Source organism: Zerene cesonia, chromosome 15 (assembly GCF_012273895.1).
Source record: "Zerene cesonia ecotype Mississippi chromosome 15, Zerene_cesonia_1.1, whole genome shotgun sequence".
NCBI classification, from domain to species: Eukaryota; Metazoa; Arthropoda; class Insecta; order Lepidoptera; family Pieridae; genus Zerene; species Zerene cesonia.
Window position 1 is genome coordinate 7431800 of NC_052116.1, and position 27490 is coordinate 7459289.

At 32.6% G+C, this 27490-nt stretch overlaps 1 protein-coding gene across 5 annotated transcripts; it reads left to right on the forward strand.

Moving 5' to 3' along the window:
- The first annotated feature begins 385 nt into the window (after positions 1-385).
- LOC119832214 lies at positions 386-26620 on the forward strand. 5 transcript variants are annotated; one of them, XM_038355851.1, is made up of 14 exons: positions 386-559; positions 1622-1723; positions 3271-3362; positions 7365-7474; positions 7908-8088; positions 13553-13635; positions 14854-14981; positions 16633-16787; positions 17714-17861; positions 18307-18497; positions 18946-19050; positions 19193-19288; positions 25550-25722; positions 26232-26620. In XM_038355851.1, exons 2-14 carry the CDS (start codon positions 1639-1641, stop codon positions 26287-26289), a joined length of 1605 nt encoding a protein of 534 aa, XP_038211779.1. In that variant the 5' UTR covers positions 386-559; positions 1622-1638; the 3' UTR covers positions 26290-26620. The 5 variants fall into 5 exon arrangements, with proteins under 5 accessions (XP_038211779.1, XP_038211780.1, XP_038211782.1 ...); XM_038355852.1 differs by lacking the exon at positions 386-559 and adding an exon at positions 622-642; XM_038355850.1 differs by lacking the exon at positions 386-559 and adding an exon at positions 712-867.
- Positions 26621-27490: the final 870 nt, after the last annotated feature.

A 27490-nucleotide genomic window follows, 5' to 3' on the forward strand; every position in this document is an offset into this window, starting at 1 on the left:
GATACCTATATCGATAACTATAATACTTTGCTTCCATGACAAGATATTTTGCTTCATCAAAAGGCAAAATCTATACATTCGATGTGAATTTAATAACAAGGAATCATTTCATGATGTAATTTTAGGATCCTCAAATTAACACAATATTATTCTAGGTACCTACAATGTAGCATTAAATTAAAAGTATGTATAATACAGTATTTACGTCCGTGGCAGAATTCCGTTAGAGTTCAAATAAATTACTGCCACAAATCTACTTTGCAACTAAAAAAATATATGCCACAGGCAGAACTATTGTTGAACGATAGTAAAAAATTGTAATCAGCTGGCGTTTGACAGCTTTTAGCTTTACGCTGTTGTACGTCATAAATTTGATAAATCATGACATTTAATGATAATAAAAATTAACTGTAATTATGTATTTACTAATCAGTAATCACCACTGATTCTAATTAACTAAATATGGATACATAAGAATGTAATAGATTGTTCGTGCAATTTATACATTTGAATATGTTACCGGCATAGATTACATCATAAATTATATCTCTTTGACACGGTGCGTTTTACAATTTTCTTAAACTTTGTAAGTATTTCAGAAGTCAGATTAGACGAGACTATGCCGTTATTAGCAGCGAATAGGTGAGAACTACGGAAGATGATTCCAGCGTCCTATAATTAGATCAGTAGCGTATATAGTGAGTGGGTGTCGCATGTATAGTCTGAATCGGCGCCAGAACTGTGGCACGTAGATACAGGTGTCGTTTGCGTTGCACCGAAATGCGGTTGCATTCGTGATCCGTAAAATATTATCGTAAACATAGGATATTATTAAATTGAGTGCATAAGTGTCAGGACTGTTTAAGTGTATGTATTTGAGTTGTTTTTATTGCTATTTAATATTTAAATAAATGAAAAAAAAAATCAGATATATTAAAAACATTTTAATATAAAACAAAAAATAATTACATATTAATTGTTCATAATTAGTGAGCTATTAAAAAACTGCTCAATAAATGTAAATGGTATCAATGGACAGAAATTATTGTGATGTAATACCATATTATGCAGGTTTCTGAACAGTGGGAGCAAACTTAAAATAAACTTAATCAGAAGGTGCAATGCATAAAAACATATTTTAAAGTATAATAAATCATACTCGTAATATTTATATTTCTAAAAGTATCGCTAAATGTAATATTACAATACAATTATGCATATAATTAACCTGGTCGACGTTAACAATTATACATAATTAATTTACATTTAAATTGAACATAATATATGCAACCAAAGTTGCTTTTTAAACAACATTTTTGTTATAAATATATGATTCAATCGGTAGAGTGACTATAACGAGAGTGTTTGTGATTGTGTTTAAAGGACCAAAGTAAATTTTAATTTAAAATATAATACATTTTTGTTAGGTTTTATATTGTTTTAACTGAAAACTTATATCAATTGTCCAAAACTTTAATATTTATTAAAAAAATCTTCATGTGAATTTTATAATTTTTGTCAGTGCCTTCTGAAATAACAATTTGTTGTATTAACTTCCACTAAATCATTAAAGCAATATTTTAGAAAAGTGTAACATTTCATATATTAATTACTTCAACAGGTGTTACAAACTGCAACATGGTTTCGGAAGGTGTACCTGTAGATCTGTACATTTATGACCTGACAAATGGACTTGCTTCTGTCTTATCACCAACCATACTGGGTACTGTGTCTACTTTTATTAATTTAAATAATAGATATATTTTTTAATTTTGTTCATACTCTACTACTGACATTTGAAATATTTAAATACTCGTCTAAACTAAAAATGATAAATTACGATTTTTAATTAAATTTTATAAGTTGTATGTACATGTGTATATGAATATAAACTATTCAAAATTACTTTTTAATGGCTTTTAATGTGTGTCAAAAAAGCTAGTTGTTATTTGTTTTCTGAGTTTTATAGCTATATATATATAAATTATTAGGATAGATAAAACCTATTAAATATTTCAATTACATCCAATGATAATATATCTGTATATAAAATTCAAAATCGATTTGCTGAAAGCATTAAAAACTTACAAAGATATTAAACATATTTTTGGATATATAGAAAAAAATGGACATAGTTCACTTGTAAAGTAATATTAATATTGTATGATTAGTTTATAATATATTAATTGTAATAAATAATATTGAAACAAAGCTCTTATGTAATTTGTTATGAAAAACATGTTCTTTTAAAACACACATAACCTACAAAAATCACTGCAAAACAACTTTGACCTAGTTATAAATTTTTAGGTCACTTCTAATGAGAAGTTTAGCATCTATTTCAATTATTGTTTTCTTTCTACTTGTTTAAACAATGTTATAACTAATTTTATAACCATTCTTTGAATGTAACTTATATAGGTCCTTATAGAGAATTTGTTACTATTACTAGTTTGTTTATTTAAACGTGCTTAACTCGGAAGTTACTGGATCAATTTCGAAAAATTGTTTGTTTAATTATTGCTCGTAATTTTTGTATATTACAGTCAAAACCGAGACGGACCGCTAGTTTTTGAAGTAAATCGTCCTAGCCGACAATTTTCCTCTAAAATAATTGATTTATTACAAAATAACCCATCATTCGAGATTTATGTAGATTAATGATATCAGTAGGGATGTTTATGTTAAAAATTTGAGCAGTATATGTAAATGTTTCTACTATGTGGCCAACAGACTTCCTATATTGTGCAAACGAGGTTTATCAAAGTACTACACTTTATTATTGTATCGTAAATACCCTTAGCCAACGGGAAGTAAAATTGAAAGATTTGCTTGGTGAATTCTTATTTACTAGTATTATTCGTTATTCGTTATTTTCTAGTATTATTTTGCCAGCTGATCAAACCAACTTCGTGTACCCTCAGAAAGCATATTGTTAGCCATTTTTCATTGATGCTCCGCTCTTATTAGAAAAAGTGTTTTTTTTTTTAACTCGAATGAATTGTTCTCTCTATCAAATGTCCTTTTCCTTAGCTTCCATGCCCTTTCCTTTATTCCTCTTGTCAATCCTCTTTTTGTCCCTTTCATTTTGAAAATACTGCAAATGTTCATAGGCAGTAGTAACTCTTACCATCAGCTCCACTGCCGACGATGATATAAAAAAATAGACTCTTCAGCTTTTCATAAGTAGTTGAAAATCTTACAGTAATTGACGAATCAATGGACATTTGTGATAGTCAGTTTTCAATTAATTGTGCTTTTGTTTTACAGGCCGCAAAGTCGAAGGTGTTTGGCATACGGCGATTGTCGTTTACGAGCGGGAATATTTCTATGGTGCATCGGGTATCACAAGCTGTGCACCTGTAAGAGTCTTTCAAATTTAATTATTTAACTATTGGATAAGGACATTTTTATTTTTCTCTATAATAATCATTTTCTCATTGATAATATCTAATATATAAAATATTGATCATAAAAAGACACTATACGTAATATAAAGTTTTAGTAGTACATAGAAACTGCGAATTTGTTGCTACCTCTTTAATGAATTTAAAGGTGACACCTTCAATTATAATTTGAATTTTGATACCTTAATTACTTTTTTATATCGAGTTGGGTTAGAAGTTAAAATAAAACAGTTTTTTATTGAATGATTTAAGCAATACTCGATGTATACTAATTAGTAGGTATATTTTATAATAATCGAAAGATCTACATTCATTAATTTTATTTAATAGAAACTGAAGTATGACACTTCAATTTGTATTATAATCATGAATATCTCTTAAGACCTTATAACCTTACTAGCAAACCCGGCGAACTCCGTTTCGCCACCAGATGGCTGTATGTGAAAAATGATTTTCCCGCTTTTCTGTTGAAATTTTTCCCGAATTTTCTTTGCTATAAACCTCACGGAGCCCGAGACCTTTCAAACGAATATTTTTATATAGTAGATTATAAGGGTACAAAACAATGAAATGAATTAATGTTTAGTAAAACGTAAACTGACAAATCGGATATCTAAGAAACCGTCCGACTACAATTAAGTCATATTTAGAATAAATTAACAAAAAACAAATTAATTCGCATAGGTAGTTGACATGCATATAATTAATTAATAATTCAAGACGTTACAATGAAATAGATTACGCAATCCTGTAGCAATTAGGTATCAGATACAAAATTATTATCGCAAACTAATTGCTTACATGTTCCACGTGCTATAAATGCACTTTGACGGGTTAACGTACACATGTTATTGTATTTCTGACTGTGACAGAGTGTTGGCAACGGGTGGGAGGCATGCAGTCAGCAGCATGATGGATACTACGATGTAGTAGGCAGTTTTGTACGACGTAAAAGTTCATGGACGTTGGACGATTAAGTGGTAGGGGAGGGAAAAGCACTGTAATCAAAATTTTCCTCCTGCGTTCGGGGAGGTTTTGAAATGCTTTTGGATTCCTTCTGGTGTACCCTCATGAAAGGAAAAGAGTAGATAGCATATGACATTTACAGGCCATCACAACAACAGTACTGGTACAAGAGTTTATGGGCAATGTTGACCATCACAATGGATCAGATGGCCCATCCTTTGCTTTGCTTGCTCTACTATGAAAAACTCGAAATTCAATTATAGCAAGATGTCCAGAGTTATGGGCAGTAAATGCCCACCCATTTGGCCCCTGTATTGTTTTAAATATGCTCCCACCTTCATTGTTTATTTTCCATCTATCTTCTTTACTTCAAGAATAACTCGTTTATCTGCTCATAAAAGCTTCGATGTTACTATAGTGATAGTTACAAAAAGAATCACTCAATTAAATGTAAGGTAGTTCTTATTGGATACAATGAATGATCTGATATTAATTTTCCTTAAATACTCACATCAATCCAAGTAATTTGATACGAAAAAAAATTATCTATGAAAATACAATATTGTGCTCTTCCAGCTAAAACTTTCACGACACCGATTTCACTAGAAATACGCATTTAAATTTATCTTTTAAACATTACATTTACATTTCTCTACAATGTTACATTCATCGTATGGACTAATTATAGAATACTGATATCATCATGAAAGAAAGCACTGTGGAATGCCTACGCGACGTCTATTCTTGTCCTCGCATATATAAACAACTCATTCAATTTCTGAAATATGGTTTTTTTTTAATATTATTTCAGAGAAATAGTTGACGTTTTATTTTTTTCTCAGATATTTAGATATGTTTGGTTTGGTTATAAAAATCAGTACGATATGCATCACGTCTGTAAATAATAGCCCAAACAAAAAAAATCATTGCTTATTCAAGATAGGTCATATGGGATATGATAACGAAATTTAAGAAGAACGCTAAATACTTTTGCATGCTGGAAAGCAATTGAAAGCATACGTGTAAATCTTACCTGACCGCCGTGAATCTAAAAAATTAAATTCTGGTACTTCACCACTCCGATCTTCAATAACTACCGTTCCTTTTCACTATTCTTTGGTCGTTCAGTTTCCTGAATTGGAACAAACAACGTCCATCTGAGTGGACTGCGTGCAGATATTTTTTTTTTTTTTTAGAAATTTAATAAACATATGTTTAAAACAGAACGGAACACAGAGATATCGTAACAGAGTACACGCAGAAAAATTGCGGAAAAGAAAGTATTTATCGTAGTTGGCACTCAACATTCACATCTCGGCAATGCCAATAAAGGCCGGCTAATAATTCGTCGTATTGTCATCATTACATAGCGATCGATGTTCTCGTTTTCGGCATTGTTGATGATATAAATAAATACGGCGTCATCAACTATCCCATAATCGACGACGTGTGTATAAACAGAAATAAGTGGATGCGTATAAATTTTCTAATAAGATTTATTTTTTTAATGAGTTTTAGAGTTCGCGCTAGACACAAAACTGCCTTAACTTAACATAAAGTAATATCTAGTTTTTGACCATAAATGTGCATACTGGTCACAGTACAATTACTATCCAAGTATGAAGAATAGAAAATCAGAATATAATAAAAGAAGAAATATGTGTAATGCAAAATGTTTAATGGATCATTAATTCAAATAAATTTGCAATAAAAATGTAAGTCTAGGCTTGAAATCTCTTGTACAATCAGCAGAGAACCCCATTATAATGGCAACAGATGGGTTCCAAGGATCAAATAATATTGGTTCTGCGTATTGTTTCACCAGACTATAAATTCTTGCGAGCGGGCGAAGCGCCAACCTGGCGATTAGGAAATAAACACAAGTCTTCACGTCTTTTGCGTTATTCCGAGTTGCTCTTAATTTATTGTTTATTTCACCTTTTGCGTCTTTGATCTCTTATGAATATTGTTTAAGGAAGCGTTCGGTAGTATTAGCTGGGTAAAATGAGATGATATAATTGATGTGAATAACTGCTAATAGCGATAGTAACTCGTCATCTCGGTGTCTGTCTCTTCTTCGCGATTAAAACATTGAACCGATTTGCATGCAATTTGATACAAAAAGTCATAGCGTAGTTTTTATTCCGGGAATACCATGGAAACGAGAACTATGAGGGTAACACCCCGGGACTGTCTGCTTTTCCGTTGACAACGCAACGCAATTTTTTGTTGATTTAATTATTGATAACAAATTGAATGTATAATATATATATATATATATATTATAACCACTTAATAATTATGACTGATATTATAATTGAGAAATTGTGTTTGTTTGTTTTCTTTCATCCATCTCAAAGGGTGATTTAATGATAAAATGATCGCAAGTAATATAAGCAAACAAAAAAACAATATTGCTATGAAACATATACTTATAGGAATTTCTTTTGACAACGCGAGCGACGCCGCGGGTAAAAGCTATTTAGATAAATACATCAAACGGTAATGCACTTCTCTGCGTCCACCTACTTCGTTATGCTCTATATTCCAAGCCGGGAATAGTATTATTTTGTCCTTTTCGCACTTGTGCTCTAAGATATGGAGAAGTATTGCTGTTTCAGCTAACCATTTGAAATGACGGAAATATGCGTGCAGGTGACTTTTTGTTTTATGCGGACGTGCGTATTATTTTTGGATCGGTATTTAAGGAAATATATTAAAAATTTATTAATTGTTTGAAACATTGTTTGCAAAATCTTAATATTATCGTATCGTCTACTGCACATGCATGTAGTACATGTATTAAATAAAATAGTCCCATTACTCGTTTTAAAACGACCCTATCTGAAAATCGTTGTTTTATTTTCTAAAAACACCACTAAATGTTTCTTTGATCAATATTTATAAGGAACAGATATTAATCCTATTCGACTTTTATCATGTTTTGAAAATTTATTGCTATCTAAGATTTATTAATTTCATGTTCAACAGGGTAGCACGCAGTTGGGCGCACCAGTCCAAGTGGAGCGATTAGGGTCTACCTTCGTGCCCTTTCAAGTTTTCAATGAGTACATAGAAGGGCTTGCAACTTCGACGTATAGGTAAGTTTATCGTTATTTGTACTTTATACTAATAATCTTTAATCACGAACTACACTGTTTTAAAACAAAAGTGATCCATTAGAGAAGCAGCAAATTAATAAGAAAATTTAGTATTCATTGGTTAAATATTTATTCAATCACAATAAAAGAAGTCTTATATTTTGTTTAATACTTATTTGAAAAATTATACAACGTTCTCCATAAACTGCAAACACCGCATCACAAACTCTTGCGCTTGTGAATTTCATATGCTTTCTTGTAAATTGTTGTGTTCAATAAAGAATTTTAATTATTATTATTTCCTGTCATATTCGAGGACATAAGCATTTCGCGGGCTTTTCGCACACAAAGATGCTGATACTTAGATAAATGTAGTAATAGGTGGGAAATATTTTATACATACTCAATTAATCGCATTATTACCACATTCCAGCGGCTCCGCGTACCACCTGCTCGAGCACAACTGCAATAACTTCAGCGAGGAGGTGGCGCAGTTCCTCTGCGGCGCGCACGTGCCGAAGCACATCATCACGCAGTCGGAGCGCGACTTGCCGGCTCCGCTGCGGATGGCTCTCACCTCGATGCTGGGACAATTGGTACCCGGCGGCACTCAGGTGTGATGCTGTGGCGCTGCAGCCGTTTATACCTAACGCTTTCACATGTGTAGTGCTCGAAACTTGTTCTGTTTGTGATGTCCCGTAGATAGAGTCTGTGTTGAATATATAGCTTTTAGTCCTAACTTGCTGCATATGTAAAGATTCCGATGCCTTTTTAGTGTCCTGTTGAAATTATAATTATTGTAATATCCTATACTAATAGCCTATGTAAAATACCTAATAGTACCTAATCCTAACTTGAAAAAAATTCCAATGCACTATTAGCGTAGTCCTAAAAATAGAAGCAATTGTAACATAGCTTGTGTATATAACTAACTCTTTCATAGCTAATCTGAGTGTACTTATGTTTATATTTATAATTGAAATTTTGCATTTGCCTGTGTGCATATTTAAGACTCTGAAGCATCTGCTATCCTGGTATAAAGAAATTCCCGCGCCATTGATCCATAGTGATCATTTGACACTTCAAAGATAAAACTGTCATTATATAAGTATGTAGCTGTTATAACCTGTGTAATATCTTAAAACTTCCCATGGTGAAGGAAAACGTCATGAGTAAATCGTCATATCGAAGAATCGAAAGTTCGACATGTGACATCTGCAAAACCCGTATTTGGCCAGCGTGGTGGATTAGGTCCTGAACCCTCAGAGCGGGCCTGCGTCCCAGCAGTGGGAACACGTATGGGCTGATGATGGACCTGTGTGAAAATATGTAATTCTTTTCAAATTGCCTGACCTGTGCTCATGTGTTAACACATTACGCGTCATGTATTGAATACATTCATCACGTGGCCAAACACGCAGGCGGCATATGCAATAATGTCTATGCGTAGTTTACCTAAGTAGTATTCAATTTGCATATTTTACGGCATGTGCCCGCATACGCTACCATGCCAGAGGTCAATCACACGGCATTGTCACGTTTAAAACATGTGTATATGACGATCATATTTATGACTATGCACTGAGTTTGACTAGTTTATTGTTTGTCCTACTTGGGTCTCGGGGTCTAGACTAATTAAAATTGAATTGCTAATGTTAATTAATTTTGCAATGCCTGTGATTTTAACGGCATTTATACGCACATGCAAAGGCTCAAATCAAATCAAATCTTTACAACGATGTCGCGTATCGAAATGGTCTTCATTCGTTTGTCTACAGTTTTTCGTAAGACTTTTAAATCAAAATAGTACAGGCTCGTGTAAGAGTGCAGAAATCTGGTTGATAATTTAAATTTCAGAACTCTTAAATCAAGGATATCAAACTAAAGAATGAATGAAATCAAACAAGAAATTATGTAGATTTTTTCTTTCCAGCGAATTTGTTATTTATCATTTCAGAACCAAATAGTAGTATTTTATTTTATAGTGAACCCTAGATCAATATTATTTTCCTATGCTTTTTTATCATCGCAATTTTATGAAAGCGTGCAGTCTATTGCATTTTGGGGAAATCATTTTTAAATAATACTTGCAATAAAATACAGTAAATTTTACAGAAAACGACTTTGCAAAGTTCGAAAAATAGAAATGAGAACGATAGTGGCCCAAGTCGTAGCAATGGTCACTAAAAGCTATTGTAAGTTTTGATATTCCTTATTTATTCTATACTCATTGGTCGCCCCGGCATCGACTGGTATATAGTATATACTCGTATTTAGAAGACATCGGTGACTTTTTTGTAGAAAATATTTATTGTCTCTGTATTGTGTGTATTTAGCCGCATCGAATTATATCGCAATCTCGTGACTAGTTTTAGTCAAATACTAAAAAATACCCATCTTTCTATGATAATATGGTCTATAACTATAGACATGTATATGATAGTAGTTCCCTTCGCTATCAATGAATAATAGAATTTAAATATTTTTCATGTTGGTTGCAGGTTAGGATTATGATTTATTTATACTTTTATTAAAAACCAAATCTATCCAAATGAAATATTTATTTAAAAGGGAAATAATCAAAAACATGTGTGTATGTGTAATAATACTAACTGCGTGTTGTGTAACTCATAAAGTTGAATAAATCATATATGAATGCTTTGTATAATATAATTCATTTTAAGCCCATATAATGTTGAGAAAATGAGGGAGACATTTAAAAACGAAAAGGTCTTTTGTGCCGATGTTTTCTATATTAATAAAACTTGCATGAAATTGTATAACACAAGATTGAATGTGGTTTTTCACTATTTCCTTTCAGTACATGGAAAGCATGTTATATCTTACGTATTTTATTATAAGTTAATTAATATAGCTATATGATGTGACGATGATATGAGAATAACTTTTTTTAATTATAGCATGTTTTAACTCCATATAACCATGAACTGTAAAGGTAGTTTAAATAATAAATACAATTAGTTGATTGCCTAAATATGTGCCTATTTAATGTTCGATTTCCAAGTAAACCAGTGGAATTGCGCCATAAATGTAATCTTTATTTGCTTTCAAATGACCAGCAATATTATAATATATTATCAGAATTCAATATAATTAACTATATACACAAGCAAACAAGGACAAAGTTGTGTGAAACGTATCTTCCATCTCTGTCTCACATTGTAATAATAATAACTATGCTTTTTACTTTTTTAAACCTTCCTTCTGTTCTTCATGATCTTGTAGAAAATCTTTCTTATATTAATGCAACTATATCTATTTATTTTTAAGTTTAGTTATGTATATATAAATAAATAACAATATAATTGTGTCTTTTTTACCCATCCCTTAAAGGGACTCCACTGAATTTGCAATGCAAAATATACCATATGTAAATATGCCCTACTTTAAAAACAATCATAATATGTATTTACATATATAAATAATTAATTCAAGCTGTAAAAATATCTAAATTAAAATAAGAGCAGATATACTACAAGTATATTCTCGACTTTATTAACATAGAAATAAGTATCGGTTTGATATAATGTGGTAAATATTTACACCCAAATAATTTAATAAAGTGTACAAAAGCACCTGTTTCATTCATTATTAAATTAATAATCTTACAATTAGTTCTTGTTACCTAGTTTTGAGTAAATTATACGGCATTACAAATAAATGCAATATAAAATTATATAAACTAAGGAAAGCCAAAAGCCAAAAAAATGGCATAAATAAAATAACAACTACTAAAATAACAACCCATAACAACGCTACACTATCCTTATCTTGATACCTTATTAGTTAGTTACCTTGTTTAATTTCGATACATGTATTGTCAAAAGCTTGCCATATCTATAAGTTTATATAAATTGCAAAAGATAAAAACATAAGTACTGCAAAAACGCCACTGGAAAAGTAAAACGCGACCCTCAGAATGTTCTAGAAATATCCTGTAAATTTTTAGACCAAAGTAACATAGTGATTCGTCCTTCACTGTTTCCATTTTGCGAAGCGTACTCTTTGACAGTTATTTTGTAAAGATTGTTATATAATAAACAAGTATTTATACTGTTTAATATTAGCAGAGCCGCGCCGTTTCACGTGAAGGTTTCTCTTGTTTTAGGGAAAACCCGTAGAAAAAGTATGCATCATTGCAATAACAGTTGCAGTGTTATGATTCAGTTGTATTTAGGCAGAAAGTGATTTTGACATTGGATGTCAATAGTTATAATGTTAATATGATTCATCGTGCGACAGCCTAAGCCGAGGTTTGTGATCCCCGTCAAGGGGAACGGCCTTGAGCGTGTCGCTCCCAGGGTGAATCATCAGTTCACCCACGCGTCCATGCTAAGATGTAGTAGCCCTTTGACTATCATAGAGATTCACTAAAATAAATGGTACAGTGTTGGATCTGATGCACGAAGAATTTTGAGTTTGTCGAAATGACTTATCACATATTTATTAATAGTCGTATTAAAAAAATAAACTATTAACAATATTCCTCCTAATATGAAAACTTGAAGAATAAATGTATCCATATTTTATTTCGTAATTGGTTGTTTTAATTCTGCCTGTACAGACAGATTGAAAATGTTTTTTCATAAATTTAGACTTTACGTACAATACTATACATAACAATAATGTTATTTATAAAAGATAAAAATCAAATGTATGCACATATTTAATAGATTTTATTTATTTTCCATTATTTGTACATAGATAAGCTACCAAATAGGAATGCTAGTGTAAGGATGATAAATGTTTAGTTTCATGTTTATTTTTTATAATAATTTTATCATAGTATACAGATAGAGCAGGTATAGGTAGTTTCTAGCTCTATCTCGTCTAGAAAGAAAATATTGTGGTCTCTAGACGGGTACGGAACCGCATACGCAGTTAACGCGTTTAAGGACAATTCAACCGTTTGTTGTGTCCATAGACAAGAGACAGAAGATCATCTCTTTCTTCCTAAACGTCAAACATCTTTAAGTAATTATGTTTATAATTGCATCATGATATACAAATAATGCAATCTATCACGTTACAACCTTGTAAAATATATAATAAATTTTCTTATTTAATAGCAATTAATGCGTGGAAATTTCTTCTAAATTGCAAAAACTATTCCTATTAGAATCTGGCAAATCAAATTTAACATCATAACCTGAACTTCTTTCTTATTTTTATATGTTACTTTTGTACTCAACACTATAAAAATATTCCGAATAATAGGAGCCAATCTTTCATACTAATATTTATAAGGTTTTTTGTATTATTTAATGTCTAATATAAAATGTTTAAGTTCTTACTTCATTTAACTTATAGTTTTATGGCATTGAAGTGCTTTATATATGAAAATACAAATTGAAACAAAAAAAAGAAACAATTTATCACTAAGCGGGATTCGAACGCTCGTCCTTTAGCCTAACCGTAGCAACGCCTGACCTCTCGGTCATCCCCGTGATCCCACCTTTGCAAACGAATTTCTTCTACCCTTTCGGTTTTATGTGCCTGAGGGGCACTCATCTATTGAGGTCATATTATGGCATACATATAGGCCATCTATTGGGATGATTACGAACCATCTTAACCTATATGGAACATTGTTACAATGATTACAATATTGTGTCGGTTAAACGTGGATATTGATAAATTTAATTTTTGGTTTTATATGATTGCAATGCTTTATAAATGAGCATAAAATATAATAATAAATATAAAATTTTAAAGAAGATAAAAAGAAAATTTATTTCTATTCTTATTCGTTCCATCGTTATATGTATAAAAGTAGATCCTATGTTACAACAGTAAGGTATTATTGCATAAATATTATATTGTATAGTATATATAGTATGTATATATATGCATGATTCAGTACCGATCAGTGTGCAAAAATAATTGAAACCAACGATTAGTTATTCCATACCAATAGTACGATAATCATCTCATTGAAGCAATTTAATTTGTAACTAATTAATAAAAATTTTTGGTCCCTCGAGTCGGACTTGTAATTTACCTATAGGTTATGAACCTATGAATATATTCGGATATTAAATATTTCTATATTTTCAGGCGGTGTACGCAAATGGAGTCCGCCACAGTCGTCAAGACAGTCCAGATTATCTCACTCTCAATAACCAAATTGAAGAAGCCAGGTAAATCCAAGTTTTTTTTAAATATTCAACATTCTATTTTATTATCATGTACCTAATTAATCATCTTGAGATCTACTTTTTTGTATATTATCTGTAACAAAGCAATGTAATTTTTTTCAGTTTGTATTGCTTTCTAGCAGATACTTCAGATCTCAAAGAAAAGCCAAATCCCTAAGCTTATCTGTTTGAACTATCCGATCCGGATATAAAAAAGTAAAAAAATTATAATTTTTTGGAATAGGTATCATCCGAATCATCTACGTTCTTTGCGCATTGCTGCGACTGGGTTCTGTGCATTTATTTTGTTACTGCGGTCCTCGAGATTTTATCGTACGTCACATAGAAGGCTTCAAACGTAAATAAAGTTTCTATTACTGTTCAGATTTTATTTGTAGCGAAAAATGGAAAATATCGAAAGTCTATGAAAGTAACAAATATGACAACGGCTCTAGGCATAATTTTTTTTTTAGTTTCGTAGTGTTATCCTACAATTTGCTCAAATAGGAATGTGTCATTATTGATGTAGTATTCAATTCAATCAATTCTAATATATACTAAAAAATATGGGCTATTAACTAGAAATCATATAAAAATTATCACGTAGGTCCAATGGATCGAATCACGTGGCTTCGCTGCGTGCTGCTGCGGCGGGACTCGCAATGATACTGCGGGCCGCGAACGTTTATCGCATTCTGCGTACAACACCGCGTGATCAGTCGAGACCGTTCTAGAATGTTCTATGATTCCTGATTCGAAATTGTAACAGAATATATAACATTACTTAGTGAAAATTAAATAAAAATCGAAAAGTGATGATGCGTTCTTATTTGTAGACATTTATTATATTGCTATCGTAGTTGAACTTGAATAGAATCCAGTCATCATACAATATAACCATGACAAACTTTATTTTAAATGGTAGAATCCATAATAAAAAATAAAAATCATTTCCTGATTTTATTATCATTTCCGCGTTACATTTTGTAGACATGCTTCTAAATTTTGCATTAACCTTAAAAATTGATTTGTATTGTGTGCCAATTGGAAAGTATCTTATGGTTCCATCATCCGTTAATCAAACAGTTTTCATATCCTACAAAATAAAAGGCAAAACTCAGATGTCAGCAATTTCCACTTACTGCTAGAAACGTATAACCGACACCTTATTAATGGTCTAATTTAAAAACGATTTAAAAACCAATTAATATTTTGCCATAGGATAGTGTCTCAGGAATTGGATGCGAAGAGAAACACAATAGCAGAGAAGTTAGCGAAGAAGGAACGGAAAAAGGAGAAGAAGCGGAAGAAGTTGCGCGAACAAGGCGGCACTGGCGATGATGCTGAAGGTATGTTAGTAGTATTTTCTTGTGTTTGGCATATAAGTATTCATAATTTAGTTTCAAATTAATAAAATAAACTGTTTAACTAAGAGTAACTTAATATGGCATATGTTTTAGTTGACGATTGAATGTATTAAGCATTATATGATAAGACATAGCTACGTCGCGTTTGTGTGTTATAATATGTAATAGGTAAACATAATTAAATAGGTATGTATAAAAAATAATCAATAACACCAGCTTTTTGGACACTGATTGTAAATACTTGACTCACACTTTTTATAGACAGCCGTAAAAAGTTTATTCAGTTAAGTGAGAAAATATTTCAAAATGACTGCATTCATTTACTTGAGTTTAATGTATTGTTTTTTGAGAATTAGTTAATGTTCCTTAATTGTCAATATAACATTCCTATGAGTAGTTTTTACCCACATATGTATATATGTATGATATGAGTGTATACTCATATAAACAATTATGAAATTATCGATCATTTCCTATCACATGACGTCGTATAGTAATTGATCGAATCAATAGGCGTGCTAGCACAAAACGTGATCATAAAACAAAGGTGACGATTGAAATCTTTATAGAACAACGAGCAACGCTAGACAAATGTGATCGACCTCGTCTATTTATTCCCTGACCAGTTGAACGCTCCTCAAATAGGCCGGTTGGAAACACTATCGCCTGCTCCAAATACGCATATAATCTTAACCTCACTTAATAATTACAAAAATGCATGCACTTCAAAATGTTTTCCAATTTATGAATGTATGGGGTATGCCATGGTTCGTGTTTAGATTGTACGATTATAAATATAATTGCGATGAGGCATCGTCCGCTGATTTTTGGCATGTTGCCAAAGTGGAGCGAACGTGAGGCAGTTTCCTCGCGGCAAGAGAACTGTTACCATCACTTGGTGACTCGTGGCTACTTGAAGGTAGGTCAGGTGGTGGACAGGTGGTGGTTCTGTGGATGGTGTTATTTTTGGCGCAACGTGGGCCGTACACGTGCTCATTGGAATAGTTCGAAGTCAACACTATTGAGAAACCGTTCCAAACCGGCAGCGTGATCTATTTGAGGTGTCGCTCTCTTCGCTTCAATCCAGTTGTCGTGCATATTATTTTGTATATAAATTAATTAGCGCAAGTAAGTTGAGAACACGTGTAAAATATCATTTGTTTTAATGTTGGTGTCTCAATTAAACCAATGTTAAAGCATTAATGTTCCAGTCTTAGCGAATAGGGAGGAACTTTAAATAAAACGCCCGAAATATCTTGGTATAAATGTATTCGCGAAGCTATTTATCTAGCCAAAGAAATTGATTCTGTTCCGTTAATTCTTGCTTCTTGTGTTTTTTGTGTGTTTTTTGAGATTGTTATTGAAGAAGTTATGACCACTTAGGGTTAAAGTTTATCTCTGATTTATATTCAGAGTTATTCGAAACACCCAAAAAGGAAAATATTTCTCTTGATGTTTTTTGTTTTGCTCGGGTTCTTGTTAAAGGGGCTGAGGAGGTTTGAGAAATAATGTAGGAAAATCAATATGCTTTTTCTTATTGAGATCGTCCATCACATTAATGTTACATTTAAAAGCGACATTGTTTTCCCCTTAAAAATTATTCAAACAATAACACCATTGGCTATTCATATAGAAATGGCAGAAGCAGTAGAAGCCGTGGAACCTAGAGAACCAGTCTCCCTGGCCGGACCCAGCTCTCGAGACCTCGAGGTGGAGGCGGAGGAACGACGCGCTGAGGAGCAAAGGAAGAGGTCCAGGGATCCACCCGTGGTTTACAGGGATATTGATGTAAGTTATTGGAAATATGTAGATATAGTGGTAACTAATCAAAACTGATGAGGTTTCTTTAACAGAATAAAATTTTAGTTTCTTAGCGTTAAATGCGATTTATGGAAATATTTGCAAAAATGTTAAAATAGGAAACTTTGGTACCGCCTAAATACTTGCAGTCTTTGATAGATTTGTGGCCTTATTCGAAATGTCAAATAAACACGAAATTTGCGTGAAAAGCAATTAGATACACAGGTCGATAGAACTGGGTATACATAAATCCTACTATCTAAATAATCTGTTAATCATTCAAATAATTTGCAATGACTTTAAGGTCGTGTTCAACTAGTAATAAATGTTGCATTTTAAATTTTTAAGCTAAATACGTATAGAGACGTGTTATCATTCATAATTGTATCCACCTTTTATATCGCCACGTTTCCAAGTGAAATCATCGTTTGAAAAGTTTTTAGAGATACTTTTACAAAGTATAATTTGGCAGGATGTGAATAAAATGTTTTACGACGAATACTTTATGGCTGAGCACATGTTTATGCACTCGTTAATGCATCGTTGGAGTCATTTCGTTATTATTTTTAATATCAATTTCCAAGATGGGTTGAATGCGTAAAATATTTCGTACATAGAAAGCTTATTCATGTTTATTTATATGTGTGATGTAAGTCTAGTGTAAACATGTTTTGGCGACTTTTGGGAGTTTATGACCGCTATGGTTTCCATGTGCCAATATCACTCGCGATTCTCCAGAATATTTCCATCGGGATGTTTTACGTTTATGAGATTTATATACATTCGTATTTAATAAATAATCTAGATACACCAAAGTGTAGAACTTTCTTTTTGATATTATGTTATTCAAAATATTATATTATTAATCAGTTGGGTATCCTTAAAATTGAATGGTTTAATGTTCTAATTTTCAGGGCACACAAGAATTTGAAGCGTTCGCGAAAAATCTAGATGGTGTCGAACTTTCACCGGAAGAAAAGCAAAGTCTTGACGAATTACAGCAATACCTGGTTCAGGGTGAGGGTAGCTGGGTTCTGGGCGACGACTTTTTAAGTTTCATTGGTATGTATTCTGCTTACAATTTTTGGCACCAATATGATTTGTATTAGAGATTTTAGACATTCAATGAATTTGAGATTTCTAGCTATGTTGTTTTAAATAATCCAACCAGATAAATAACATACAGTCAATTTCTGTATCCATCCATCCATCCATCCATCCATCCATCCATCCATCCATCCATCCATCCATCCATCCATCCATCCATCCATCCATCCATCCATCCATCCATCCATCCATCAACAACCCTATTTCTAAGTGGGAAATCTTGCATAGATACTCACGGATACTCACATTTCCCTCGGGGAAAGAGCCCTTGGTTATGTCCGATTCCTACCTACCAAAACCCCACTGTATTCCGTAGATCCACTTTAGTGAAGAGGCTACAGGAGCTGCTTATCAACAACTAACCCTAGACAATAGAGTATCGGAGATATTCTTCCATCAGGTCGCATCCTCTCCGACCCGAGCATCTCCAGCTCGGCCCGCATCAGCGCGCTCCGCTGCCTCGCCGCGAGCGCTCTCCGCGACGACGTGTCTCTGGTGCTGCATCAGGACCGGCGCCAGCACGCGCTGCTGGGCTACGCGCACGGGATCGACGCCCTGCCCCTGGAGGAGCAGCACGCTCTGGCTCTGTTCGTAAGTGGCTCTTAATCATTTTATCATAGTCCTCAAGAGGAACAACATGCTTTGGCTGTCTTTGCAATTTAGGTATCTTTTAAATTGTATATTTCCTTATATACTCTAAAGCAGCTTTTGTAATCGCTTACACAAGCAACTCGCGCTAGTCCTGCTTTTGAGTGACATTGATAAATGTTCCTTTTATTAGATAAAAAAAATTCAAACATATGCTTCGGAAAAAAGATAGGGTCAAAAAGCTTGATGTTTAATAAATCCGTTGGTTATATTCCATTCAGTTGTGTTAAATCGAACACTCGACTAGATATGGAAGATAAACTAAACAACGTATGTGTGTGTACGTCTGCATACTAGATCCGTTGCATAATCATGTTATAAGGTGTTCCACCAGGATGTACTCTAGGTCACATACTCTATCCGGTCTTTAAACCTATATTATTGTCCACAGATGTGCAATCTCTTTGAAAACACGTCGTCATCAGAATGGCTTCTATACATCAGCGAATGGGAACACCGCGGACACGCACTATCCAATATTAGGGTTACCACCAAAGTAAATAAATCAATATTTTTTTCTTTATTAAATTTAAAATATTTGTTCTTTACATCTTTACTAACTTATGTTTAAGAATGAAACTAATTTAATCATAATAAAAAGCAATTTAATTTAATCTTATGTACGTTCATCTGTTAAGGTATGCGTCCAATGCATGCTGAGCGAGCAAACCGAGCTGCGTGAGTGTGGCACAGCCCTGTTGTACAATATCGCCAGCAAGGAGGTAAAGACCGTGGTCTGTATCCTGATGTATTTTTAGCTTTAGATTTAAAATTCTTTCAATGTAATACTAATTCAATGTAATACAAAAAAAAAACCATAAACATTATACTTCCTAGTGGGTTAGGTTTTCTTCAAATACTTTTAGCACGATTTTAAGATTAATTTAGTCGAGATGTTGAGACATGTCGCATCTGAAATCAAACGTTTATTCATTAACTAGGCTTCCATCAAAAGCGCTTTTGAATTGTCAAAGTACATAATTTAATACAATCGCCTCAGGAAGCAATTTTTACAGAGCACAGCCGACAGGAAACCTTTAACCTATCGAGAGATTATTTTATATTTTTATTATTTTAGAATTTACCGAAAATTTAAATGCAAGTAAATAATTTGGGAAGAGTCTGGTATTTTATGGTATTCCTTTCACTCAAATATTAATTCATAATTGAGTGATAACTTTGACAATGCTTTAATGGTTTACAAACATGAACATAGAATTATAACTTGAGAATAAATCGTTTACTGTTTTTACAAGAAATAAAAATATAAAATTTTTATTAAAGGCGAATCGACATCAAGTTAAAAAAATCTAAATTCTAATTCGGTATGAGTACCTACTACACAATATATTCGAATACACAAAAATAATATGAAGAATAGGCATGCCATAAATTTGGTCTTAATATAAAATTTATAAAAGTATATAATATTCTTCTATAAAAATGTTAAAAAGAACAATAACCCTTATCAAGTAAATCAACCTTTACTATTTATATAATTATCACTATATATGTATAGTGATACTTATATAAATAGTAATAGAACACTATAAATATTAACTCGACTGTTTTCATTGATACTAATTGAACAGAACACGTTATCTCATATTTTTTCTTAATTAAATAACACTTCATATCAATTTCCATGACATACAAAATCCTACGTCGCGATAACAGTTTCCTTTAGCGAAGATGTGTTAATCCATATGTTTTACGTTTGTTAGCAAAGATGCGTATTACGCAATTGGGAGGCATTTTCCTTTTAACCTATATGTATGTCTATAACTGCGCTAATTTTATTATAAAGAAAGATAAACGGATAACATAATTTTTCGACTTTTTTTAACGATAATGTTTTTATTAACAGTGGGGTGTGCTTTGGCTAATATTAAATAATTTAATCTGGATACAAATCCACACTCCATAATACTGACATAACAAAAACTGTAGAGTGCGGACATTAATTCTTCGATACTTTGTTTTCTCAGTGTTTGGACTAACCAAGTAATTAACATGGTTAGGGCAATAATTTTGTCATTTATTATGGCATACATTTCTTACTAGTTAGTAACGTTTTAATTACCACTAGCTGTGACCCGCGGTCGAAACCGCGTTAGTCCGTATCCCGTAGAAATATCGGTATAAAAAGTGCCTATGTGTTATTTCAGTTGTCCAGCTATCTACGAAGCAAATTTCATTGCAATCGGTTCAGTAGTTTTTGCGTGAAAGAGTAACAGACGCACGCATACATATGCATCCATCCTCACAAACTTTCGCATTTATAGTATTATTATTCTAAGAATCATAATAAATTGGGACTACTCAAACGCAAGTAAATTTAAGTCGATAAAACACGAATAAAACACGAATATGACATTTTTTAAAAAAATTCCTAGCTAGATCGATTTATCGCCCCCGAAACCCCCTATATACTAAATTTCATGAAAATCGTTGCTGCCGATTCCGAGATTCCAATTATATAATTATATATTGCTCGTTTAAAGGTATAATAATAGGGATAATAACGCTTCACTGTCTGAGATAACAGAAGTTTCATACTGGTTTCACATAATCATCTTGGTTCGATATGGTATCGCTGCAGAGCTGTGTACGTTTCAGCGGTTGGGGTTAGGCGGGAACATTCGCAAGCAGCTGCCTGCCCAAGCGAAGTTTAAGGTAAAACTTCGGGACACATTGCGTATGTATTGCTGTTGTTTTTCGGTGTCTGTTCGATTTGGTTTAGTGTCATGGGGGTAAAGAACATGCTAGTTTTAGCTTTTGAATAGTTTCGAGTTACGTACAGAATTTCGAGTTCTGTACACTCTTTAGATAAAAATAATAATAATGGTTAATACAGTCTCGTATTGTTTCGTTATCCTCAATCATACTTTACCTAGATTTTGAAATATATAAACTTTAAATAATGTATATATTAAATAAGTTAACATCGAACTGATTTGATTCCTTTTGATTACCTTATTGTCAGTTGTTAACTAGATCAAACTATATACATTCTGATCTAATGCCGTAAGATTAAATTAAATAACATTATTTGCTATTTATACCAGATTTTTAATTATATCCACCCCTTTAAATTTGTATGTTTAACCTCTTTTGAGCATGGCTATAGAATATCCAACCTCAAAGATATTATATTAATGCATTGTGTGTGATTTATAACTAATACAGTTAACAGTTATTCTTCGTATTATAATTTCTCATTGGACATTTTTAGATCACTCTCATTTCTCATATCTCATTGAATTTTGCTTTGCAGACAGATTTTTCTTAGGTGTACCTTCTCGTTAAAATTCGAGTGTTTAAGACTCACTTTATCAATCTTGCTAGCTAAAAAAATGTAAATTAAAATACCAGTTATCACAAATATTTCTGGCTCAAGAATAAAAGGTTTTTAAAAGCCATATAAATTTTAAAGAATGAACACTTTCATCCTATCCTACCAATATTATAAATGCGAAAATTTGTAAGGATGTGTGTATGTTTGTTACTCATTAACGCAAAAACTAATGAACCGATTGCCCTAAAATTTTTGTACGTAGATAGCTGGACAACTGGAATAACATATAGGCAACTTTTTATCCCGATATTCTTACGGGATACATACCTAACGCGCGTGAAACCGCGGGGCGCAGCTAGTGTAATATGAATAATTATTTTTGTGACAAATTAAGAAGGAAGTAACATTATAGACGACTTAATCGTACAAATATAAGACAATGTAATTTCAACAAATAGGTTCTAAGAAGCGTTCGTAGCGATAACTATTTGTTTGCCTGCCAATCTATGTTAGATACACAGAGACTGGGAAGTGTCCTGTTTGGAAATGTGATTAATGCTTTGTATGTCGAACAAATAAATAATTATTTCGAGAGAAACTAACAGCAGTTTTGGGGCAGTGTGTTGGTGTATTTTATTTTTCGTCGCTCTTATGGGCAAGGAGGAAATTAACCTAATACTAAGTATTATATAATAACTAGCTGCGCCCCGCGGTTTCACCCGCGTAAGACCGTATCCCGTAGGAATATCGGGATAAAAAATAGATGTTGGCCGATTCTCATAGATACCGGATAAGCACAAAAAATTTCATCAAAATCGGTCAAACGGTTTCGGAGGAGTATGGCAACGAAAACTGTGACACGAGAATTTTATATATTAGATAATAATGACCTTAAAAATTGTCTCTAGGATATTGTACGTAGATTCTCCGATTACAGTTGAAACTATAATTGTTTTTAACAAAAACTGAACCGTAACTAGACCGAATAAAAATCGGCCTACATGGCAGCTTTCGAATGAAAAAAAATATATACAAAATCGCTTTAGCCAGTAATAAGTTATGAGGTAACAAACACAAAAAATACAGTCGAAATGATAGCCTTCTTCTGCTCCTGTAGTCGCTCGTATATTTGAATAATACAATCTTTAAGCCAAACTGCTGTGATTTTCTCGCAACAATATAAGCATATGCAGACGCAAGGTAAAGTACGACAATATTTTGGAAAATACGCCAGAAGGAATCCCATGGCCGTGAAATGTACAAGTAGAGAACGTTATCAAGTAAACAATTTAATTGCGTTATAAATTATGTTTGTTTTTGTTTAATGTACTTTATGGCTTAAAGGCGTTGTTTCATATTAATAGCTCATGAGCACGGGCGCGAATTGCGTATCTAAATTATGATTGAATAGATTTATATGACGTCACGAAGCGATTAAATCTTGAACTTGGTTAGTAGTTTTCTTGTACACTATGTAATATTTAAGCATACTTCACTCTATTGTGTCTTTCTCTTTATAATAGACTAGCTGCGCCCCGCGGTTTCACCCGCGTAAGTCCGTATCCCGTAGGAATATCGAGATAAAAAGTTGCCTATATATTATTCCAGTTGTCCAGCTGTCTACGTACCAAATATCATTGCAATCGGTTCAGTAGTTTTTGCGTGAAAGAGCAACAAACACAAATCCTTACAAACTTTCGCATTTATAATATTAGTACAATGTCTGACTAACAATCTTCCACGCAGATTTTCGAATATATAATTTTACAAGTAAAATTGTTTCCTATATAGAGTCTGAACATTATGAAAATATTTATAGTAATCAACGAACGAACTCTTCTATGGTAATAGTTGATGTGATCGACTATATTACAAAAGTGCTTCTATAGGAAGTTTAGTTGAATGAATAAATGTTTGAGTTTGAGAATAGAGCTATTGATCCTGGTTTTTATTTCTAAAAAAAAAATAGCAACGGAAATTGCATATATCAAAGTCGCACGAATTTATTTAAAGCAATCGACTCCTTCATTCGAGTAAATGCATATAATTTATTTAATGATTTTTAACACATTATTAGCTAGCTCCATTTCATTATCTATGAAGCAAATTTTCTGTATAAAATATTTCTTTCCGGCTATCTGTATATATAGAACAATATATGTATATAGTAGTTATATAGCATAGTTCATAGCACAAAAACATCGCGCATTATTATATAACACAAAATTATAGCATATTGATGTGTTTCGTTCGGTGAGTGGGGGAGTCGGAGGCCCATATCATTTTCCTTACCCTTCCTAGGGCTTTCCTTTATTTCTCTCGTCATTCATTTCTTAATCCCTTTCCAATTTGAAGTCGGCAATCCATTTGCAGAGGCGTAATGTCTGTCCATTGTCGACGGTGACATAAAAAAAACAGTGATACAGTTTGACCACTGTACTGTTCCATATATTATTGGCTTACAATAAATTATGTCCTATATAGGAATAGAATGTAGTAGTGTGAAATAAGCATCATTCGACATCTATACAAGATTCATTTCTTCATTATTTCATAAAGATTAGATCTACATATACGGTTTTTCTCTGTCATAGTGAGAAACTACCTAAAGTGCATCATTAGATGGTTTACATTTAACCTAATACGCTTTTACCTATAAATGAAGGAACCATCCACGTCCGTGCTAAGTGTATTAGCCCTTGCAGGCTAAGATTGACATACACATAAAAAAAAGTAGGAACCATTAAAGCACATCTAAGTGATAAATATAGATCGAAATCCGTTTGCTCTCATATGGCCTGTGGCAAATAGCAACTCTGTAGAATTTCATACTGTCAAATGTATTGAATATAATATAGATTTAAACAGATTGCCGGCACCAAATCTATGGTAATTGTAAATCATTAATTGGTGGAAAGATTCGCCTCGGAACAAGTCGTATAATTTTATCATTTTCGACAACAACAGGGCGACAGGGGATTACGTTTGTTGATACGTCCATTAAGAAATTTTACGACGCGCCTCTGTTATTTACTTTTCATAAAAATGTTGCCGCTCTTAATGAAAGAGTTCAATGTTAGTTTACTGTCAGGCTAATCAAATATGTTTAAATGTAATTCATGAATTTTATGTTCTTGTTTATTGGTCTTAAAACATTTTTGATGGAATATATCGTGGCGAATGTTTTGTTTGCAACTTCGTTGTTTGCCACTACTTCCCTAAAAATTTGGTACCGAACTTTAATTGAATAGAATTAGAGGTATTATCTGTATCTACGTAAATAACTATCTGCTCGCTCCCTCCGGGTTTTGATTTTCAAATTATTTATTATCCTTATTCAATCGGATAACAAAGAATACATTTTTTTACATTTGTCTTTATTCAATCGGAGCCGGATTGTAATGATTTCATTGAAATTTGTTCTTTCGATTTTGATTTGAGGTAGTTAATTTTATAGGTGAGGAGGGTCGAATTATAAGCGCTTAGATGGATACTTTAGATATCATATAATACAAAGTTATCTATGCTTATAAAATAAAAACATTCGTTAATTTATACACGACTTCCTATAGTATCTGATTCCATATAAATATATGATCCTACATATCAAAAATTTACACTTTTCCAATATGAAAAAATATCGTCTCGTCCGAGCCAAAATTCCCAAAAGATTTCTCTGCGAATGCCCCGTCCGCAGGTGTTCGACGAGGTATGCGTGGAGCTGGCGATGGCCGCGCTGCAGTTGACACAGTGGGCGCCAGCGGAGGAGCACCTGTGGCGCACCATGACCGCGCTGGCCCGCCTCGCGCAGCACTCGGCAGAGGTGCCGCAGCTGATTGCTATAGTGGGGCCGGACCCCAGCGCGTACAGGTACCTACTGCTATAAGTCGTTGTTTCACATGTGTAGAATCATTTGATTCGCCATTTTTAAAGATTTTCTGTTTTATTTAAGAATTATGTATGTAATTACTAGTTATACAATTGCATCTTGATAATTGGCACAGTTTATTATTGTATATGTTCGAAATGGTATTTTTTACTGTTGGTATATAAAAGACACAATTTCGATTTTTTTTAAATACTTTCGCAAAAAAAAAAATAAAAATAAAACAGTAAGTTGGGAAACAACTCTTAAGAAAACAAAAAAATAAAAAATTCTCAAGATCTCGTTTTGGCGGCAACAAACTCGCAGAGGTTACTAACCCTTTTGAAAACTTGCGTAACAAATTAATGAGATACATTGAAAAAATACAATTGTGCGAATAAGTGCATGTTGAGTGGAAAACGCTATAATGTTGTTGTTTTTTGAAAAAATGTTTTCTGAAAATCCTGCCGATGTGGTCACAGCTCATGCTTCTATTTATGTGCGTTTGTTACAGAGGTACGAGCGCTCGTGTAGACGAACAGATAGATTTAATCATGAAGAAAGTCAAGTAAAATATAATTATTGGGATATTTTGGTCCATTTAACTTTTTATTGTTAACTACGTCGTTTTAATTTATTGTAATAAAAAAATAATATAATTTGTTGTAATGATTTATTTCATAGCTTTTAATTAATCGTCCAACACTTTCAAGCTCGCAATGTGTTACAAAAATGTAAATTAATATTTATTTATATACTATTATATTGTACTGACATTTATATATACTCTAGTGTAAGTACCTGAGCTAAATTGTAAAGTATAATGATTGTTTATGTGCATTTACTGGATGTGTATTCAATAAACATCGGTTGTATAGAAATAAATATAATGGTATTAATTCATTGTTGTTTTATTATTACTTTGAGTGGATCGTCATTAGCCAAGCTCTAACAAAATTAGAAATGATTTCTTTTGTTTCATTACGTTGTTTGTTTAACATTGCTCGCAATTATCATTAAATATTATTGATATTGAAGGGCAAAAGCTAAGCTTCATAAATAGCAATTCTTCTAGGTAAATTCAGATAATTTTGTTAGTTTTGTATTGTCAAGAACATTGTTACAAAAATAACATCGTTATGCATTGTATCATAATCTTTAGTCTACCTCTAGGTCAAAATCTAGTAATTTATTAGTATAGTTCCTACATAAGTAAATAGACGTGTATCTTATATGACGTTCTCTTCTATATCGGTTTATATAATTCATCAAAAATTACAGAAATTATTGTTATTTAGAGCCGTAAAGTAAGAATCCGACTAGTGCAAAGGAGATAAATATACATATTTGTTATTAAGAAGTGAATATTTGCTTTATATAAATGAATGTCTTATGAGAGATAAGGGAAAACCAAAATTGATATTAAGTGACTTTGAATGGCTTTTATCATTAAATGTCGCTGAAATGCCTTTCGATGATTTATGCGGCACGATGATTCCCCAGAAGTCAATTAATTTTTAATAATTGGTCGTATTTGAAGTTCACTATTCATGTTATGAGTAATGTTTTATTTGAAAACAAAAGGTTACGCGGTCCCGTATCTATCGCTCCTGCTAATTATGTCACACGAAAAGGCAAACTGACTTATCGAACTAATAACGTGTGTTTAAACGAATGGATTAAAGGTCGCAATGTGTTAGAACAAGAAGCCATTATCATGGTTCAACCACTGTTTGTCGCAGCCTCGGACAGGTTCTGTCATAAAGATAATGC

What these genes read in the sequence shown, in the direction of transcription:
- LOC119832214 (XM_038355851.1), top strand. Translation starts at nt 1,639, where the DNA reads ATGGTTTCGGAAGGTGTACCTGTAGATCTGTACATTTATGACCTGACA. An exon ending in CTTGCAACTTCGACGTATAG is followed by an intron (nt 7,475 to 7,907) that starts GTAAGTTTATCG and finishes ACCACATTCCAG; the next exon opens with CGGCTCCGCGTACCACCTGC. An exon ending in AGCACGCTCTGGCTCTGTTC is followed by an intron (nt 18,498 to 18,945) that starts GTAAGTGGCTCT and finishes TATTGTCCACAG; the next exon opens with ATGTGCAATCTCTTTGAAAA.